Genomic DNA, 20,912 nt, shown 5'->3' on the forward strand with positions numbered 1-20,912 from the left:
TGACCCAACTAAAGCCCCACCTCCTTAGAGGGCAGGCAGCGTTGCTGGAGTGCAAGTGCCTCTGATGCAGAGTGCATAACCACGTATTAAACTGCAGCACATGCTGCTCCACGCTTCAAACTGCTTTCTCCTCCACTACACTCAGGCTTCTGCAGCAACGAGGGCTTTTGGCTTCATACCCTAATGCTGCCGGTATTGGGGAGGAGGGAGGGAATCAACTGCCTGCGCGTAGTGAATAGACGGTTCACGAAGGCATTGCTGGAGACGGGGAGGTCGATCGGGAGGGGGAGGTCGATAGTGAATATTTATAAACCTCTCTTCCTCTCTGCAAAAACAAAGAGATTCAATACCATGCTTCCTTTAAATGCATCAATGAGTTTTATAGTGCATAGAGCAGTATAATTAAATATTGATGGCAGAATTACCCAAATGCTAGGCACAAGCAAAGCAGCAGCTGCACCATTAGCAATGTTTATGAGCCTGCGTCAAAGTCCTCAGGATCAGATCCTCACCTGGTGTAAATCATTGAGGCTCCATCGAATGGTAGGGAGTTCTGCCGATTTGGGCCCTAATCTTTCAGGGCAAGGCTAAACGTGGGAAACCCTGCCGTTGGCTTGAGGGGTGTGGGACGTACAAAACAGATGGTGGGAGGCTGGATGGGTGACCTTGGGAAGCTTGCCCTGAAGTGCAGAGTAGCGAAGCTCCCTGCTCAGATCAGCACAGTATCTGGTGCTGAGGCTCCCAAGAAGGGGACCCCATCAGCATCAGGCTCTGTAACGCAAACCCACGTGTGACATTGGAGCTCACCCAGAGCCATCAGGGGTTCTCTCTGCCTGTCTTATAACTTCGGGTGCCTTCATGCTGTGCTGCTCGGCTCAGGGCTCTGGCACCAGCAGCCAGCCGACAGGCGTAAGGTTTCACCCTGCCTTCCACCAGCCTAGTGACCCCTTGCAGCATGACTCATCAGCTAGTTCCAGGCCTGAGTCTCCCCAGATCTGTCTCCCTAAGTTCTGAACTCCCAGGTGCTTGGACTTCTCCCTTCTGGGCCATCACCTCCGAAGGGGTGAAACCTGCCACCAGTTAGTTCACTTTGGGACAACAGGATTGCCAATCCCAAATGTTCAAAACCCATGAGTCAGGCTCACCAAAACAAATCACGAGATTGGCTTTAAAATCATAAGATTGTGTAAGAATAATAGATTTGATGTTCTTTTTATTTGCCTTCTGCTTTGAGCCTTCAGGGTGCACTGGGGTCACATTTTGAAGCTTTCTCCACCTCCATGAGGGCTAAAAACTTACTTTTTCTTTAAGACCGAAGGCTGAAATCATCATGTATCCACTTTACTCCAGGAGCTGGAGCTTTAAGGAAACCAGTAGTAATCATGAGACTCATGACAAAATCATAAGAATTAGCAGCACTAGGACATAGTCCACCCAGTTTGCACACCAGAGACCTGCTGGGGGTAAAAATAAAGAACAAGTTTATTTGTCAGGAAAATCATAGGTTCAGAGATGAACTGGTGAGGAAAAGCAACACATGCAGGTTACGCAGAAAATCAGCATAAAGACGTAACCTCAGGCTTTACACTCCTGTGTCTGCTAAACTCCCTTTTCTCACACAAGTTTCCTGTTGCTGCTGGATGGCTTCCCAGCACATCCTCGGCCTAGTGGGGATCCATTGTGTCACAGGCAGCAGCACCCTACTTCAATGCTGGCCCTCTGTTTCTGGCTCCCCTGCACTTTAGCCCCTCTTCCCTTTTCACAGGGGTTACTCTTTCCTTTCTCTCTCTGATTATAGTACCTGATTACCCAGAGCAGGGGAACTCCCTCCTTCCTTGGTTTTCTTGGAGTTTTAATGTCTTTCCATTAACTTTTGTGGTCCACCATTGTCTTTCCCTGGGTTGTACGATGCTCGGTGCCTGGAGTTAGTTTTGTGTAAACAGCTAGTCTGGGAGGTGTCCCTCCTTGCCTGTTGGCTTCACTCCCTGTTGTGAGGCGATGCTGTAGTTGCACCACGGCTACAATTACAACTTTCTACTCAAAGATACAGGCATACGTGCAGACCTCTAACCTGGATGCAGATCTCTTAATGACCACCAAGTTCAGAACATGGCAAGCTTCCATCAAAGACATTGCCTGGCGTGTATTTATACACCATAATCCTGTATACAACCAGTTGATTCACTTGCTTGTTCTTTGGGGTTCAGATCCCCTGTTCTTCCATTGGGGTGTCTGGGGGTGTGGACACTGCTGCTGAGGCTTCCAGTAAGACAGCCACTTAGCATCATTCAGCGTAATGTGAACCTCTGTCTGCTAGGCACTGAGCTGTGACCTCTGCCCCAACTCATTTCACTCAAGTCATCAAACAGCCACTGAGGCTTCCACCTGGTTGTCTTGAGCCAGGTTGACTTTGAATCGATGACTATTTAGGAGAGGCTCTATATCCATCTACCAACCTCCTGAGCCATCCAGTTCCCATCCTGCAGTGCCATTGGGTATGTAACTGGGAGTGCAAAGCTTCCAGTGCAGCAGCAATGCCCAGAATGTGTGGCTGTTACCAACCAGAGAAATACTTGGAGTTAGTTTTAATCCAGTAGATCATTATACGCCAGTAATGTCATCCAAGGGGAAATCAAGTTAATGGCAGATAGAGAGTATAAGCCATAGGAAAGATAAGCTCTGTGGCTTTGAGGATGTGAATTAAAACCAAGAACCAAAGACCACATTTTAAAAATAACAAATAAATACATCCAGAACCATCTTGGTTTGTGGAATCATTTTCCTTTTTAGTCTTCTGACCTTGTAGGCTATTACGGGAGGACCTGGCTAATTCCCACTAAGCACTGGGAGACCTGTCGTCAGCTACTACATTCTAGGAGCTAGGGAGTAAGTGAACAACCACAGTAGGAAAAAGAAAATCTAACGCATCGGAATAGACTTTGCTTCTTGTTAGACCTGTCAAGGGCACCTGGCCTCAGAATGTATTGTTGTTCGCAGCCTTGGGGTCCATGTGAACTGCTTGCTGCTCTTTGGCACCTAAATCACCAGGAAGAAAATCGCGCTCATCCCTCCGGCTAGAAGTTTTCACTCCAGCCCCCCGGTCACAGAGCTGGCCACAGTGAGCCATGTATTCATGGCCTCCAGAATCCGTTTGTTGCAATTCATTATATCTAGGGATGTAACCCCAGTCCCTGTGAGAGCAGCAACCAAGACAATGTGCAGCAACCCTTCTACAGCAGAGATTGCCTCAAACTCCTCATCCTGGTGCCCCCTCTCTACCTTGAGTGTTTCTGGAGCATTCGCGCCTCAGGCCTGGTTAGTAGTTTAATAATGACCCCTCCTACTTTTTCAGCTTGGCATCTAAGCTTGTAGAAACATCTGTGTGTGGGGGTGTTTCTCGGTGGTTGGGGTGGGGTGAGAGGGAGGTCTCTGAGTTCAGATTTCTGTTGCTGAATTTGCTGTTACGGGGAAAACATCCAGTGGCCTGACCTAATAACATTTCATGGAGCTTTCTTTACTCAGTAAGCACCGCTGTTGAAAGAAATAGCAATGATCAAGTCAGACTGAGGGCTTGTCTACATGGAAACATCCAGGAAAGTTAATCTGAATGAAGTAAAAATGTAAATTTGAAGTGGACTAGTTAAACTTCATTAAATCCCTGTGTGAACACTTTTTTGTTCAAAAATAAAGTGGTCTTAATTCAGTTTAGTTTAATTCACTTTGGAAGTGGATTAAAATAAACTGAATTAAGACCACTTTAATTCTGAATTACAGTGTTCACACAGGACTGTAATGCAGTTTAATCCACTTCAAATTCACATGTTTAGTTAGTTCAGATTAATTTTTCTGGCTGTTCCCATGTAGACGAGTCCTAGGAACGTGAAACTGCACGAAGTTGCTGCATCTTCTGATACCTAGGGAGAGCACAAGTTGCTATCATTCTGCCTACAACAGTAAATGTCAAACTGTCGGTTTTAAGATTTTCTCCTGCTGTCCATCACCGTAGTATCTAAGCACCTTCCATATAAAAGCAGTAACAATAGTGAAGGGCCTTGCGGACAGCCTTGCATGCCCAAAATCATGAGCCTGGGTGCCCAATGAGGTCTAAATATTTTTCTAGATGAAAGACTTTTGGCCATTGGGACACAATTCAGAGATGTTTCCCAGAGCAGAGAGCACCTAGCTCAGTCTGTGTAATGGCACTTGGACTGTTTCTTGGCTTTCTGTCTCATTGGACCATGCTAGTGGGGTGAACGTTGGCCAGTCGTGATGACTTGGCACCATTCACTCAATGCAGCATCTCTGTGCTCAGAGGAGCAATGGCACCAGGAAACGGCACTTTGGACCTGAAAGCCAGCCTCTTCTCAAGCTTAGCCATTTGGAGTGAGGAAAGGGCTGTCCAAGGCTGTTCTCTGTGCCCCAGGGAGGTTTCGTACAAGGTAGTTCTCTGCTTTTAGTGTTTCCTCTCCTTTGGCAACATTAACATGCACAGAGCCTAGAGGGAGACAGGCAAGGGAAGCCATCGATGGTCTGTCTAGGTTTGCGGAAACTGGATCTAGCTAGAAACAGCAAGCCACCAATTTGAAGGCTTGCCTAAATGTGGTCAGTCTAATCCAGCAAGTTGTTACCATCCATGATAAAACTGACTTTCCATTTTGGAACGTCTCACTTCCCTTCATCTTCTGCTCAGCCTGGTGAACTCATCCCATCCCTCTCTGGCCAGAGTGTACCCTCTTCTGAAAGCTGGCCTCTGTCCTGCAACATGGCTGAACCATGAACCTTTTGGGTCCAATCCCAAGGTGTTCAGCTCCACCAGCTGTGGAGGGAATGTTGAAGGGACCTCAGCACCTTGCCATGGACTGGGCACCCACTCTGCCTTTCTGTCCCTCCCGGCAGATGGAAGCAGCTGTAAATAACGCAGTGGCTGCCTTCAGCCAGTGAAGCCAAAGGAATTCCTTCCCCCCTCCTGAGGCAGTGGCACTGAAAGAGATGGGAAGGCCGGAGCTGTGTGTGACTTCCTAACACACCACAGGGTCGTCCCCTCACTTTCCACTCTGCGGAGATATGATAGCATAAGCTACTGCTTGTAACAAAGCCAGTCGTGCATTCACGTACCTGGACTGGAATGACCCCCCAGTGACCGTGAAGAAGCGAGAATAATAAAACACAGAACGTGTTTCCTGTTGGATCCTAGAGCACGTGCTCACGTCTGTTCTTTATTGTGCTGAACTTTGTTAATCTTCATCTGCAAGTAACGGGTGGGCTGTTGAACTGCTGTGTGGGGCATGTGTTAACTGGCATTGGTGGTGCAGCATGCATAAAATATCCGACCGGTGCTCCTCAGCTGCACGTACTGTAGTGTAGCCCATATAAGGTTACATAGGTAAACTAACTTGACTGGTGCAATCCGAGATCCATTGAACTCAATAGCAAAATTCCCATTGAGTTCAGTGGACCAGGATTTCACCCAGTTATACCTGGGTGTTTTATCCTATCTGCATTTCACAGTGAAATCAGACCAGTCACTTTCACGCTTTGTTTGCATTCTAGTTCCCATGCACACTTCGGTTTCTGGACTTGTGAGGCTATTTGAATGACTAAAGAAAGGGGACTGAAATATAGAGTGATCTAAGTATACTTAATCCTACCTCAGTTCAAGGAAATGGTCTAGATCAATGCTTCTCAAAGTGGTGGTACTGGTCCACGAGCCATCAGCTGCAGATCCACAGCGAGTTTCCTCATAAGAGTGTTGAATATGATAATAATATGGCACGGGTCCGTGGCACATTGGAAAAAAAAATTGCCGGTCCCCCACATCAGATAGCTTGAGAAGTACTGGTCTAGATCACCTCTCCGGGTCCCTTCCAGCCCGACATTTCTGTGCTTCTATAACAAAAGGAAACATTTGTACTGATAAATCGTGTAATTTTTTTTCTTAATGAAGTCACATTTTGGGTTTGTAACTCGATAAAAATCCCATCTGATGTTGAACTGTGCTGGGCTGGCACTATTCTCTTTAAATACACACTATAACCAATATGTACCCAGAGATCTGCTGAGGAAGAGTGTACTAAAACCGTTTTGATTTCTTTTCACAGCCAGAAGTGGACTTCTTTGGGCGCCAGCTTGTTAAGAAACAAGTATCTCCATCAGCAGGTATGTGCAGAAAAGGCATGATATTGGTCAAGAGAGATGGAAGGAAACAAAACATATGTTGTAGTAGAAAGCTTTGCAATATCTTCTGTGATTCCATAATGCTGAAATCAAACTGACTGTGGTTCATCGAAAGGGTGGATGGAGCAGGGGAGCAATTTCCATAGTGTGTTTTGCAACTGTCTGACAATATTTGTGTGTAAGGGTGGATTGGAAAAAACTTGGGCCATAAAGCCAGTCCAGTCCCCTACATGGAGCGGCTATAGTAGGACATTTCATTATGGAAACACCCAAAGGCCCAGTTAATAGGTAATAAAGATGGCTGCGGTTCTGCTTCTGCAAATGTTTTAAGCAATAATTATACTTAGGGAATATCTATGCAACAGCTGTGGTGCACTGATAGAGGGACTTTTCCTGCAGCTGTAGTTCATCCATCTGTCAGAGAGACACGAGCTAGGTTGATGGAACAGTTCTTCCATTCACCTAACTGCTTCTGTGCCAGGGGTTAGGTCAACCGAACTGTTGTGGTCAGGACGTGACATTTTTCACACCGCTGAGCGACAGAGCCAGGTCGATCTACTTTTGAAATGTACACAAGATGCTTAAGTGTGTGTAGGATCAGGGGCTTTTGAATGTAAGAACCTAGTTCTGAATGCACTTAATGTGGCGTACTGAATTGACGATGGAACCACTCGTAGTAAGAACTATGCCCAGCAGTAATGTTTGCAGGTACTATCCTTTTCAGTGTCTTACTGATACTTCCTTGACAGTGTGTTGCCTAAACTTTGACTTTCCCATTTTAAGTCCCTTGATTTAATTGTATTATCATATCTTCTCTCCCCACCCACCAACCTTCTCTGGTTACCATCAGCTAATCAAACGTCCGAGCACGACTCTGTTGAAAAACAAATCGGAAAGGCCGTTGGAAAGAGCGACGTTTGGTTCCGATTTAATGAAGGGGTTTCGAATGCCGTCAGGCGGAATATTTACATTAAGGATTTGCTCTAGTGATAATTTAAAGAAATAAAACTGAAGAATACAGAACAGAAAGAAAAATTTGACTCAGCCTTCTAAAGAACAAGTATGGTTCATGAGAACTTTCCTGCTTTTATTTTCTATTCAGCTGTTTGTAAAAAAAAAATAAGCAAAATAAATTTTTTTAAACTTTGTCATGTATTGCTTTGTTTATTTCATTTATAAACCCTTAGTTCTCATATTTCGCTGGCTTTGCTGCAAAATTGTATATTCTACAATATACAAAAAAGTATTGAAAATTTTTTTATAAAAGTGTTTTTTCTTTTACAAGTTCAAAAAGGGTTTGTAAGATTCACAGAAGCGCAAGCTTAATTGAAAACTACAGGATTAATCAAGAGAACCCTTTTGCCTGTTGTTTGACATTGCTTTTCAAGTCCCCATTCTGGCGCTGCTAATCAGCTAGTCTCCAATACATTGCATCACTTACCAATTTATTCTTTTATGGCCTGTGCTTTGTCAGTATAAAAAAGAATCGCTTCTACTAATAAAAATAATAAGACAAAATGAGGATCGTGTTTGTACAATTAGTCATATTAGGAAACTAATAAAAAAAATGTACATTCAGAGTTAATGCAAAATTGAATATCTCAGGAGGAAGCCATTTTGTCAGCCACTGCCGCTTGGGAGCAAAGTTGGATTTAGGGGCATTAGAGTATGGTACATTTTCCTCTTTCCACCCAAGGGTTGCTTTTCATCAGCTCTGGATTCAGAAATGGGTCTTCTGGAATGCTATCTTCTATCCACTTCATCAACCTACAGAGAAGAGGGGAGAGGCGGGGCAGTTAAATGGCTCTGGGCCATTGTCTTATTCTGGCTGAAGTGGAGCTATAACGTTTCTTTTCATTGTTACGCAGTAATGAGACTTAGCGTTTCCATGGCATCGCCCAGCCATCCCGTCTCGTCAGGTAGGTAAAATAATAGCATCCTCAAAAGACAAGGGGGCCAAGCAACTGCCCAAGGCTACACGGAGTCAGGAGTGCTACTGAAGAGAACCCAGCAGTCCCACCATCTCTAACGCTAAACCCTCAACGTCCAGACTCTGGGTTTCCCAAGGCTGTGGGGTTGCAGCCGTCGGAGTGAGCTACATTGGCTGCAGGGCACAGCATTGTCCAGAGTGGTGACCAAGTCCAATGGGCTGTTCTGTGGTGAGGAGAGCAGGACAATTAGCAGGGGAGCAGTGGCTCTTGCATTTATTTTGCTCTTTAATTTTGTCCGTCCCTCGCACCTAGTCTCAGCAGGCCGCCTTTGGGATGGCTGAGTGGGTGAGCTGCCGCCAGGCCTCCTGGCACCGGGTTCAGCTCCACTTGCCACTCGCTGTCCTTTCTTCTGTTCAGTCTTCTCACTACTCTTCTCTCACTTTTTGCTGTATTTTCCCTTTCACGTGTCTTGCTGACTACTCCCCGTCCCTCTCCTTATTCCCCCCCACTTACTCAAAGGGTATAGACGGTCGGAGGCAGAGGATGGAGACGTGGGATGGCAGGTCGCTGCATGAGCTTCAGAGCCTGGGCATGTGAGCTGTTCCCAGAGCCAGATGCATGAGGGATCACAGGGAGGGAAGGTGGGTGGCTTCCACCCCTTTATTGACAGAAGCAGCAGCGTATCTGCTGTGTGTTTGTGTATGGCTTTCCCCACCCGCAGGGATCAGGCACATGCATGATGCACACACACCCTGTGCTGATCTGGTGCCTTCATGATCGGGGAAACTGGCATAGCTGCAGATGCTACTGGCATAAAAGGTTCTGTTATGCGTTTTACAGGGTTAGGCAAATAATGTACCTAGGTAGCTGAGGTCACACATCATCCTGAACGGGCAGCAGGGACAGGCTGTTACAACTGTATATGTTTTTCATGTATAAAGAGCCTTGCATCCCAAAAGATCCTAGAGAGCTTTGCAGCTTTAAACTTATTGCAGCACCAACATAACTTGCCATGCAGATAATAATGCTACCTGATGTCTGACCTATACAAAATCTGAATAGTTTTAAAAATCAGCTCCCTCTCAGCTGATGACTTCATCCTTTTTTTCTCTCTTTAAAAGTTGCTACCTTGAGCAGACTGATTTGGGGAGCCATCTTAAGTGGTGGTGGTGTCCCTGACATCCTACCAGGAGACCCTGGTCATGGGTAATTGGAGAAGACAAAGGAGCAGCTAATTTTTCAGCTACTTTGTTTCCAGATGGGGAGTCCTCAACTACATCACAGCGTGGGTCACATTTTAATAATGTGATTGTCTCTCAGACGTCTCATTCCCTTTCATGATTGCGTGGACCTACGTTCCCCTGCCATTCACAATCTCCTCACACCTCCAGGCTACAGTGATTATATGGGAAAGTAACAGCAGTGAAGCATTTAAGGTCCTCCAAATTTCTGCTAATGTGCATTAGCAGCAGAAAATGAGGAGTCAACATCATGTGGCCTGTCAACCTTCTGCAGACCACAGCTTGAGAACCTCTGTTTTAAAACTCCTTGGCTTTGCACTGTGTCCATTCACACAGGCAATCGGTTACCCATCCAGGAGGTTAATTTTTTTTTAATACAAGCAAGTGTATTCTAATGCTTGGAAGATCACTGCCCAGAGTGTGAAACACAAAGATTAAGCATACAGCACAGATTGGGGCTGAATGTCTTTATCACCAAGCTGTGGAAGAGCTTTTAACATCACAATGCATTTTAATGAGCATCTCTCATTTCTTTTATCCCGCAGGAAACTGCGGGCCTCTACTAGATTTGCCATCCTCCTCCCAGAATGCATCATTTGGTGATGCCATTGATACCAGATCCGTCAGATTCACCTGATATTCATGACCGTCTGGAATGCTGCATTCTGGAGCACAGTTGAAGGTTTTAGAGACTAATCAAACTACTAATCAGAGTATTTCTGGAATCTGTATTTCTCCCTCCACAGCCTGATGAGGAAAAGTATTCAGTGCACAAGGCTAGGCTCGCTTCAGATTTTGCCACGGCATTGTAGCTCACATTCGAAAGCAACTGTTGTTAAATTTGCAAACACTGTCTCTGCAGCTATTCGGCAGTGATTATCCCATGCCCAGCACCCCTGGCACGGAATGTCGCAGTCAGAACGGGGCCTGCTGTGTGAGTTTGGATTGCAGCCCTTTGCCGCTAAACATGTTAGTGTTCAAGTGCTGGCGGTACCAATTTGAGCAGGGCACGGTAAGCATGCACTGTCCATGAACCCGCTGCTGCATTTCTGCCAGTGCATCTCTCCCTTTTGTTTCAGACCTGCCCCCTGCACAAACATCCAGCAAAGCACCTCAGTTCTAACTTCCAGCCCCCACTGTTATTCCAGGCCTGAGACAGACAGTCATGTGCTGTTACAGCCACTTATGGGATGGGGATTTGGGGCCTACACCATCCAACTTGCATTCGGAGGTGAGCGAGTGTTTGACGTTAGTACCTCACTCACCATCCCTGTATTCTTGTGGAAACAACACTCCGGGCTCCACATGCAATAGCCATTCTCAGAAACAAGCACTTTGAAGGGGCCCCAAAGTTTCTATGACAAATTTATTCATCCCACAAAGACCAGGCTTTGCTTTTTTCTTTTGCAGATGAGTTTCTAGGGTAGGTTTCACTATATTCTTAAATTGATTAATGTGTATGGGGCTAGTGCTGAGGAGCGCCAGTTCAAGAACCATGTGCGAGGTGCTGTACAAACACAACATAAAAGACGGTCCCTGCCCCAGATAACTTAGTCTAAGACGAGAAAACAGATGGCTGCAGACAGATGGTGGAGTACGAAGAAACCATGAGACAATATTGGTTAATGTGAGGGGCAGTGATCGCAAAACACCAGTTGCCTAACGACTAACATCCATTGTAGGCTTCACAGCAGAGAAGAGTTTTAAGGGGGGAGCTGAAGGACAGTGAAATGGCTTGGTGACTGGAGAACTGGAAGGATTGTGGCATCAGAAGCACATAGGAAGTGAGTAACCGGGCAAGGTTAAGATTGTGTGGACTTCCAAATCCCTGCTAATAATTTAGCCCCCAATCCCTCTACAGTTCAGCTAGAGGTTGCAGTGTTTTGCCTGCTCTCGATATTTGGTATTCTGTTTTTAAAGCCCCCCAGACTCAGGTGATTATGTGCGAATCACAGCTTTCAGTAAACACACAACCTCCATAGCAGCTCAGAAACCTGATGGCAAATAAAAAGAGCCCAGCATTTATTATTTTTCTCATTTTCTGGGCAGGCTCCATGTTTGAGGACTTGGAGCAGCTGATGTTACAGATGAGAGATTTCTCAGCATCCCTCTGTGGGGAGCAATCTCAAAGCCCGAAGGGGTGGGAGCTTTCTGTGAGGCAGAGGATGATGCAATGGCAGCCGCATCTGATGCTATGGGAACATCAGTCTGGGAGCAGTTGGGAGAGGGGGATAGGTCAGTGGTTTGAGCATTGGCTGCTAAACCCAAGGTGGTTAGTTCAATCCTTGAGGGGGCTACTTAGAGATCCAGCATAAAATCATCAATACTTGGTCCTGCTAGTGAAGGCAGGGAGCTGGACTCAACTCAATGATCTTTCAGGGTCCCTTCCAGTTCTATGAGATAGGTATATCTCCATATATTTATTTATTACTTCTGCTATCTAGATAGGTCTTGGATTGGATTCTTAGAGCTCCGAGGGCTTAAATGAACAGTGCACAGCTCCTTTCTCAAGAGAATTTGCACAACAACACTACAAAGATTTGGAACTTAACAAAGTCATTAAATCATATGAATTTTTCCAGAACCCAGGAGAGGTGCCTAGAATGGAATAGTTCTGCCACATGCGCTATGGAGTTGTCCCCAGTGCAATCAGTTTGCACCTGAAGGTGCAGATTTTCAAAGGTAGATGCAAGTTCAGAGGCAGCTCCCTCACCCCCGCCTTGCACCAACAGACGCCTGCCTTTACACACGTATTTGGTACAAGTGTTGCCAAGCGACTCTGATGTACATGCACTTATCCAGACTATGGGTGCGAGAGGGGAAGTGATGTTTCTAGGTGTACCTCTAGCATGGCTCTACAGGCCCACTGATTGGTGTGTTGTGCATGGCCATCATTAAATATGGACTAAAGCAGGAACCCAGAAAGCTACCATCACCTCAAGAGCAGGTCACCGAAGGGGAAGGGTCCTTTCCTTTCTAACCCGGGGGAAAGAACTGAGAAACAGCTGATCCAACCCAATCATGGCTAAAACAGAGCTAAATTAAATTTAGGTGCAGACACGTGTTCACCTAGCGTTACCCTTATCCTGGGCAAATCTTTCCTGCTGGCCTGGAACCCCAGTGCTTAGGCTTCCTGGAAGATTGGACACACAGCCCACTTCTCTCTATGTATCAGTGCTTAGAACCTATGACAATAATGGGTGCTGGAGAAAACTGGCCATGCTGAATGCTTTTGGCTCTGCGGTCCTCCCTCAGTATCGGTGGTGCTGCTGGTTGTATAGCTAAGGTTAGGAATTTAAGCCTAGATTCTCTGAGGTAATTAGGTGTTTAACGGCAATTGATTTCAAAGTTCCTAAGTACTTTGGAGAATCTGGGCCCAAGTGTTCTTGATGCTGATTTATTTCTGGTAAAGGGTGCTGGAGTCGAGACCCTAGAATCTGCCGTCCTATTCAGGGCCAACAGCAGGGCCCATGTCCCACAGGGCCTGCCAATGCACCTCACTCCTCCCAACCATGCGAAGCACCTCGAGGGGTTTTCTTGTCTCAGTGGCTATCTCATCCTTAGCCTTTCTGCTGAGGCTGCTGATAAGAGAGCAAGATCCCAAGCTGGTGCATATCAGCCTGGCTCCACTGACCTGACCAGTTTATATCCATGTGGGCCAAACTGCCTGTTAGTGGCCTGTTTGAGATGAGGGCATATAGCCACTAGGCCTTGGTCTGAGACCCACTACCTCATTCCATGTGGGCTACTGAACAGCCGCCAGAAGGGGCTGGGGAAAGCATTGACTCACTCAGGTATTGTTTTAGAAGACATTTCCCTCTTGTAAGCCAGTTGGTATTTCAAGCTGTCTACTTCCTTCTTCCACTGTGGGAGGTCCCATTCATCCATGGTGGCAGGTCTTAGCGAACGTCCTTCTTAATATGGAAGCAACCTGGGCTGAAAAACAAAGGCAAGTTTGTGCTCGTTAACACTTCCAAAGCCCGTTCCTCCTGAGGTGCATTTGTTGTAGCTCGTTCCCTTGCGCTCTAGTCCTTCATGACTGAACACGTCAGTGTTGGACGGCCCTTGGAAATGATTTTTCCTGCAGGCGTCTCTCTTCACTGGAAAAGACCCTGCCCTGGCATTCACAGATCAAGTGACTTGTTGAGAATGCATCAAGGCTTTCAGTGCAGCCCGCCCCTTTGCCCGGGGCCTGTTGGGTGTAACGGGCATGACGGTTACCCGGTGATGGTGGCTCCACATGTAGCCCTGCCATAAGAGTTCGAACAAAACAAACTCACAACCTGGGACTTAGGATCTGCTGATGCAGAATCCCCACTTCGGCATATTCATCGAGCGTGCGCCACGGACTCGGGCTGTCATCACCAGTGGGGGTTGCAGATGGTCAGCGAGGTCATGCCAAGAAGCTGAGCTTTGGCTACCCTTCATCGTGGTCCCTGGCACTGACCCCAAATCTGCTCCTGCCATAGCTGTTAGATGTCCTTTACCAGGGGCTTATTGTTTGCAGCTCCTTCACTGCCACCCAGCCTCACCCCTGACCCCAAACATGGGAGAAGGCCACCTCGTAGGCCAGAGTCACACCATAGTTTGATCGCTGTTGCCCTTCTCTCTTCTTTCTGTGATGCAGCTGCGTCCTACTAGGGGGTCCCTCCCAGGCATCAAGGGTCCCTCCCATGGCTGCTGCTCAGTCTGAGGCTACCGCTAAGGAACTAGGTTGGGCTGGTGTGTTCATTTGAAAGTAGTTCTCTCCCGTGTTGTTCCCCCTCCCCTCTGCAATTTGCATAGTGCATCATGTGGCATTATCATTTGACTAACAAATCCTTTTGAGTGCTGCATGGGACGGAGCCGGCAGCTGTTCTGACCGATGGAAATGAAGGATTTAGCCTTGATGTAAATATCTGCCTTTGAGGAGTCGTCTAACAGTGGGCTAAGCTCCAAAGTGGGTCGGACCCATGGTACTTGCTAACCACAGCCCTTTTGTTCCGAATCCTGCCTTCCCTGTGTGAAACCAGGCCCAGATCCTGCTGACTGAGAATCTCCTGGCATGGTGTGTCTCAAGGTCAGAGAAGATCTAAGTGTACTTGTCTCAGGCATTAGGACAACACTTACAAGTGGCATGTGAATGTAAGCAGCCTGGGATTCAGATGGGGAGAGGCGAAGGGTTCACGAAGAGAGATGCAACAAGTGACTTCTAAGGGAGACAAACCAAACACAATTCTTACTGAATGATCCTGGGGAAGGTTTCCTTTTGGACACCTGGGAGAGACCCACCAATATTCTGATTTGGGCAAGTCACTGGTGCCACATATGCAGATACCTGCTAAGTCTGGATATGAGAGGGAAGACAAACTTCAAGTGAGGGGCTTTCAGACAGCTGGGGAGAGGCCCTGGGTCAGAGGAAAGAATGTTGGCTCAATCTCCAAGCCAAGATTGAGATTCCCTTGGCATAGGGCTAATCTGTCAGTGGACACAGAGGAGGTCCAACCACCAGAGACAGTATAAGCCATTCTAACAGCTGGCTGTTGGCAAACACAGCTGAGCACAGCTCCCTAGTGTCTAATCTCTAACAAGGCAGATAGGCTGGAGGAAGGATAGTCCCGTGGATAGGAGGTTAGGCTGGGGCTTATGCCTCGTTCTGCCTCAGAGTTCCTGTGTCACTTTGATGCAGGCCCTCAAAGGTATTTGAACACGTATCTCCCATTAATTTCAGTGGGAGTAGGGGCTCTTAAATACCTTCCAGGATCTGGGTCCTTGTCTCTCGGGGGCCTGATTCCAATAGGGAGGCGGAACCATCGAGTTTGTTCCTATAAAACATAGCGGGTGGGTTAGTTTGCTGTCTGCCTCACCTAGAGTTCTGCTGTGTCACAAGCCCTGAGGCCCTTTTGAAGCCTCAAAGGGGAAAAAGCATTGCTTTCCTGCAGCGCATGCAAGGGATAGTTCAGAGATTCCTCCTGGATCTAGCAGGACTTTAAGGGCCAGATTCTGGTATCCTTAGCCTGAACCATACATTACAAATAGCCTCACTGAAGTCAGTGGGACTTCTGATGGAGTAAGGTGCTATTCAGCACAAGTAAAGATATCAGAATCTGGCCTACCATTGCAAACATGGGGCCAGGCCCTCAGCTGCTGTCCGTCAGTCAGGCAAGCAACATTGAGTTTAGTAGAGCGGCGGTAATTTACGTCAGCTGCGGATCTGGCCCATTGGTAGCACAATGAACAAAATGATCTGTTTTGGACCATTTTACTAAGCAGGGAGTCCTTGGATGTGTGGGTGGGTGAGTGGGTGTGTGAGAGAGAAAGTGATGTTTATCGATATTTACTGATAAAAATCAAATCCTTCCAAGCCAAACAGCCACTAGCTGAGAACAACTTTGTCTAACACCAGCCAAGCCTGAGTCCCAGCCGGTGAACTAAAGGTGAAAAGTGCCTTAACAAATATCAATTTCCTGAGTCATCTTGTTCACGCTTCCCCCTGCCCCCACCAGCTCCTTCCAAATCCAGTTCCCATTTCCTCCTTCCACGTCGAAATGAAAGGTTCCAGGAGCTGCTGGGGAATCCAGACTCCGGGATACCTGTAGAGGTACAATTTTAGGGGACTGAGGCCCAGTCTCCCCATTCACAGGTGCAATCTGTGCCTGCAGCATTGAACGCGCAGGCACCAAATGGAATATTTGCCATTCTCCCTGCACTGGGTAGAGGTGCAGACAACCAGAACTGCTCCTGCAAGTCAATTCTAAATACAATGTTGCAGGTACAAAGTGCACCTGCCTGGGAAGATGCTGCCCTTCTCACAATCCGGCCCTTACTGTAAAAAGCCTCTGTCCCACTGCCCGCTGGCTATTGCATTTGTCTCCGCATCACAATAGCAGCCCCACACCTACCTTTGCACAGGTCCTAGTCTGCCGAAGTCAGAGCTAAGCAGTGGCATAAATAACACAACAGCTGCTCATTTTATAGTGTGGGCTAGCAGGTTTTGTGCTTTGCATACACTGCCAGAGGCATTAGCTTTCAAATAAGTAACTGGGAAAACCAGGTCAGCTTTGATTGCGATTTAGATTCTGTGATGCCCTTAGGTGGAGCATGGCACGCAACCACTTGGACACTATAAACGCAGCATGTTTGAGGGCCAGGGAATACATTATCTGTGCTGAAAGGTTGTCACAAGGGTGAGCAGATGGGACACAGTGTCTGAGTAAAGAGACCAAGACAAATTTTGTCTTTACTAAGAAGTCATTGACCCTTGCACAACATGGGGAGGTGGGGTGGGGAGGGAAGGGCGGAGATCAGGCCAACACCCATGAAGACAATGAATTACTCCTGTTTTACACGGATGTAAGAGAGATTGGAGTCAGGGCTGTGGTTTGGTTTGGGGTCGATATGTACTGAGGGTTCCCTGCAGGCTCTTACAGTTGGGTTCACAGGCTTGACAGGGCCTGACAGGATTGCCCCCCACTGAGCAGCATAGTGACCTGTCTCAGGGTGGTCCCTGCCACCTGAACATCCAGCGCTGGTCAGGTTTCAAACATCTAATGACCCTTGCCAGCTAACACCAATGGACATGTGCTTAATGGTGGGCAGTGATAGACTGGAGCAGGTAAGAGAATGGGTAGGACTGCGAAGAGGAAGAGAATTTAAAGGAGAGGGATGAAGGGATACAATCACAGAAAATAGAAACGGGGGAAGGAAGAAACATCAGAGCAGAAAGCCAAAGGAAATGTACACTGCACTGTCTGTCTCTGCTCTCACGCTGCAGCTGGCACCTCTAGCTCTTTGCAAAGATGAGGAAGGAAGTAGTATCCTCCCTATTTCACAGCGGGGGAAACCGAGGCATGGAGCATTGATATGGCCTAAGGTTACACAGCAAATCCATAACAGAGTCCAGTTGAGACCCTGGAAGTCCTGGCGCCAAATGCCACGAGTCCATGATAAGCAAAACTGTTTCACTTCTGAGGAAGGGGCCAGAAGACGTGAAAGCTGCTAACTTTTCTTTGGGCAAGGCCCGTCTGTCTAACACCTCAGCCCCAATGGCTGGTTGTCCCTAGAGGGTCCCTGCTGCACTTTGCTGTCAAACTGAGCTGCATTGGTCAATGGGGGCGAGGGGCAGGGTGGTACCCGTCCAGTTCAATCGCCCCTCATCCTGGTGTGTCCCTCTGGGCAGCCTCCAGCAGTGCATGGAAAGCAGCATGTAATGCAAAGCCAGACAGCACTGCAAGAACCATTCGTGCTGCTAGAGCAGGTGGGCACTTGGGCAGCAAAGCCTCTGATGCCAGTTCCAATAATCCATTTGGGGGAGTTGGGGGACGCGCGCGCGCACGCGCGCACACACACACACACACACACACACTCTCTCTCTCTCTCTCTCTCCCCCTCCCTCCGGGGCTAAGAGAGCGTTGAGAAGCAGGCACCTTAAAGGAGAGCGAGCCGCAGACCTGCGAGGGGGTAGCGGGCAGGAAGGACTTCATCAGAGTGGGGTTTTGGAGGTGGTCAGACCCATCAGCTCCATTTCGCTCCTCCTCTAACCTGAGGCAGCCCTGGTGCTCAGTCATATTTGTCCATCGGCCTCTGGTCTGCTTTGAAACCCTGCCGCTTGTATGTGGCACTTTTGGCCCCAAAGACCTAAAGCAACCCAGCGCAGAGGCTACATCCTTTGTCACACTGTTCAGCCCACCCACTGCATTCTCTAGGGGGGCAGCCACGGCCTTGGAGGGGGGTGGGGTTCGTTTGGATGCAGTCTTAGTTTGGATGCAGCTGCATGAGGTGTGCGCTCACCTCAAGAGCGAGCGAGCGAGCGAGCGACACACACACACACACACACACACACACTCTCTCTCTCTCTCTCTCTCTCTCTCTCTCTCTTACTTTCTCCCCACGTCTGTCTGCCAGCTGCCCCGACCCCTCAACGCCACACACGCTCACCCCGTACAACCAGAAGCCGAGCGCAGCAATGATCTTAGTCTCAGAGTCACTTATGATATTTGACGGCTGTTTTGGCCCTGAGACCGACTTCCCTGCTAATGCACAAGACAAGGTGGGTGAGGTAACCACTTTTATTGGACCAACTTCTGTGGGCAAGCAACACAAGCTTTTGGGCGTACACAGCTCTTCTCGCTGATCACGTTCATCTACTGTGACAGCAAATGCCAACAGTCCCTTCAAAAACATCCACCTGCCGCAGGGATCCCAGCAGAGCTTCACCGAGAGGCCGCACACGGCTAAATTTAAACACACACACACACCCTCATCCCATCCCCCCAACAGAGCTTCCCTGGCTAAATGGTGCGAAGGCCCCTGCTTTTTTTAAAAAAATGGCAATGCAGCGTGACCGAGACTGAGACGTTAGCCCCAGACAGCAGCTGCAAGGGGCCGCTTGTGCGTGGCGATTCCCATCTCCCTAGACTTTTTCATCAAGCTGCAGCCGCAAGCAGGCATTGTGTGTTTCTGCTGTTGTTACAAAGAGATGCAGGCAAATCAATAGCAAGGCATACACGGCTGCTTTGCTTTAATCTCTCACCCAGCTTCCCCTGGAGGGAGTGTGTATGTGCAGGGCGGGGGGGGGGGGGGATAATTCCTCCCCCATCTTCCCTCCCCTGCCAAAGCCTTTGTAGTTTGCTTTTCAAATAAACACATTAAATAAGCCACCTACCTTGTAAGAAAATGTGTAACCGGGAGGGGAAAAGGTACAAGTCCCTCCTGGAGGATGCGTCCTCCGCTGGCTCGGCGAGACTCAGTGGCCTTTTACCAGAACGGATCCAGCTAAAGCTCTCTTCCCTGTTAACAATCTCAAATCCTCAGTGTAATCTATTAATGTACAGCCAGGCCAGCTGCCTCAGACTCAGCGCCGAGCTGGATAATGAGACTGTCTTTTCCCCACCCCACCCCACCCCACCCCAGAGGATTTGGCTGGCTAACGGTTTGGTACTGAGCTAAGCTGAGCGTGATCAAGTCTGTGTCCCTGACGCCCGTGCTGATCACTCGAATGCCCTCTGTGCGGGATAACGGGTTCTGCAGAAAGGCCTTGGATGCTGATGCTGCTGGCTCATTAGTTCTTGGCCAGGCTTTTTCCTACTGACAGTAACCACTAATGGTTGGATACCATAGTTACCTTTGCCTAAAGACTAGTGCCTTAATTGTCTCCCTAAGGGAGCAGGGAACCCAAGAGCTGCTCGAGAAAATAACACGGTGTAATATAGGCGTGACTGTAGCGCTCAGACACAGTGATCATTCCTCAGGCTTTGCTGGAGACGTTGCACAAGATTTCCTGGTTAGTATTTGCTGAGTTATTAAACAAAAAAAAAATCTAGTCCCACTGCTGGCTTTTCACTGTGCCCTTCATGCAACTGGTGCAAGAGCTGTCGTTCTGGCTTGCAGCAGGTCCGTGCTTATTGCTGGCACCGCCATGAAGCCAAGCGGGCCACAGCGCCAGCAGAATGAAATGGCTACACTACATGTTTTAAACATATTAAAATGAGACGAGGATTAAAAATATATAAAAAAAAAGTGCAACCCCCTCTGAAAATCACGGTAGCTAAACTGCTAAGAGTTAAAGTAACTAACATGGCCACCGTTTTAATTACCGTGAAACAAAAACTGAAATAATCCCATCCAGCTAAATGGAGCAGCACAGTCATGTGTGAACGTCTGGTATTGATGCGCTAGGCCAGGGGTGCCCAACCTGAGCCAGAGAAGGAGCCAGAATGTACCAATGTACATTGCCGAAGAGCCACAGTGATACGTCAGCAGCCCCCGCCACCCATCAGTCCACCTCTCCCCCCCTGCTCCCAGCGCCTCCCACCCACTGGTCAGCTGTTTTGTGGCATGCAGGAGGCTCTGGGGGGAGGGGGAGAGCGAGGGCACAGCAGGCTCAGGGGAGGGGCAGGAAGGGGTGGAGTGGGGGCAGGGCCTGTGGCAGAGCCAGGGATTAAGCAGTGAGCACCGCCCGGCACACTGGAAAGTTGGCACCTGTAGCTCCAGCCCCGGAGTTGGTGCCTATACAAGGCAGGGCCAGCTCTAACTTTTTTGCCGCCCCAAGCAAAAAAGAGGAGCTCCACCCTGCTGTACCTCCCCTGCGAGTGCCACCGAACCCCCCCGTCCCTAAGCACCACACAGCCCAAAGCCCCGCCCCTGAGCACTGTGCAAGCCCCCACCCCCCCGAACGCCGCGTTGCCCAAAGCCCTCACCCCTCTGAGCACCATGCTGCCCAAGAACCACCCTGCCCAAAGCCCCCGCCCCCTCCAAACACCACGCCGTGCAAGCCCCCCGAGTGCTGCGCTGCCCAAAGCCGCCACCCCTACTCCGAGCGCTGTGCCATGCAAGCCCATGCCCCCCTGAGCACCGTGCTGCCCGAAACCCCCACCCCCCCGAGCGCCACGCTGCCCTAAGCCCCTGCCCTCCCTCCGAGTGCCACGCTGCCCGAAGCACCTCCTCGAGCACTGCACCGCTGAAACAAAAAAACCCCCTCCAGTGCTGCCCCAACGAAGAAAAAACAAAAAAACAAAAAAACCCAAGCACCGCCCACCCCAATGGTGCCGCCCAAGCACGCGCTTGGTCGGCTGATGCTTGGAGCCGG

At 48.5% G+C, this 20,912-nt stretch overlaps 2 protein-coding genes across 2 annotated transcripts in view; one reads left to right on the forward strand and one right to left on the reverse strand.

Annotated features, from left to right (window-relative positions):
* CHTF18 (chromosome transmission fidelity factor 18) overlaps positions 1-7,182 on the forward strand; it is a 42,125-nt gene extending 34,943 nt beyond the window's left edge. The window contains exons 21-22 of the mRNA XM_032762656.2: positions 6,099-6,156; positions 7,025-7,182. Coding sequence (XP_032618547.1) covers positions 6,099-6,156; positions 7,025-7,161 — 195 coding nt within the window. The 3' untranslated portion in view covers positions 7,162-7,182. The remainder of the gene's footprint in view (positions 1-6,098; positions 6,157-7,024) is intronic.
* Positions 7,183-7,772: 590 nt separating this feature from the next.
* GNG13 (G protein subunit gamma 13) lies at positions 7,773-19,155 on the reverse strand. Its single transcript, XM_032762658.2, has 3 exons — positions 18,990-19,155; positions 13,137-13,282; positions 7,773-7,941 (listed from the first exon to the last, which is right to left on the reverse strand). The coding sequence occupies exons 2-3, from the start codon at positions 13,232-13,234 to the stop codon at positions 7,836-7,838; spliced, it is 204 nt and encodes a 67-aa protein (XP_032618549.1). The 5' UTR covers positions 13,235-13,282; positions 18,990-19,155; the 3' UTR covers positions 7,773-7,835.
* Positions 19,156-20,912: the final 1,757 nt, after the last annotated feature.

Source organism: Chelonoidis abingdonii, chromosome 9 (genome assembly GCF_003597395.2).
Source record: "Chelonoidis abingdonii isolate Lonesome George chromosome 9, CheloAbing_2.0, whole genome shotgun sequence".
NCBI classification, from domain to species: Eukaryota; Metazoa; Chordata; order Testudines; family Testudinidae; genus Chelonoidis; species Chelonoidis abingdonii.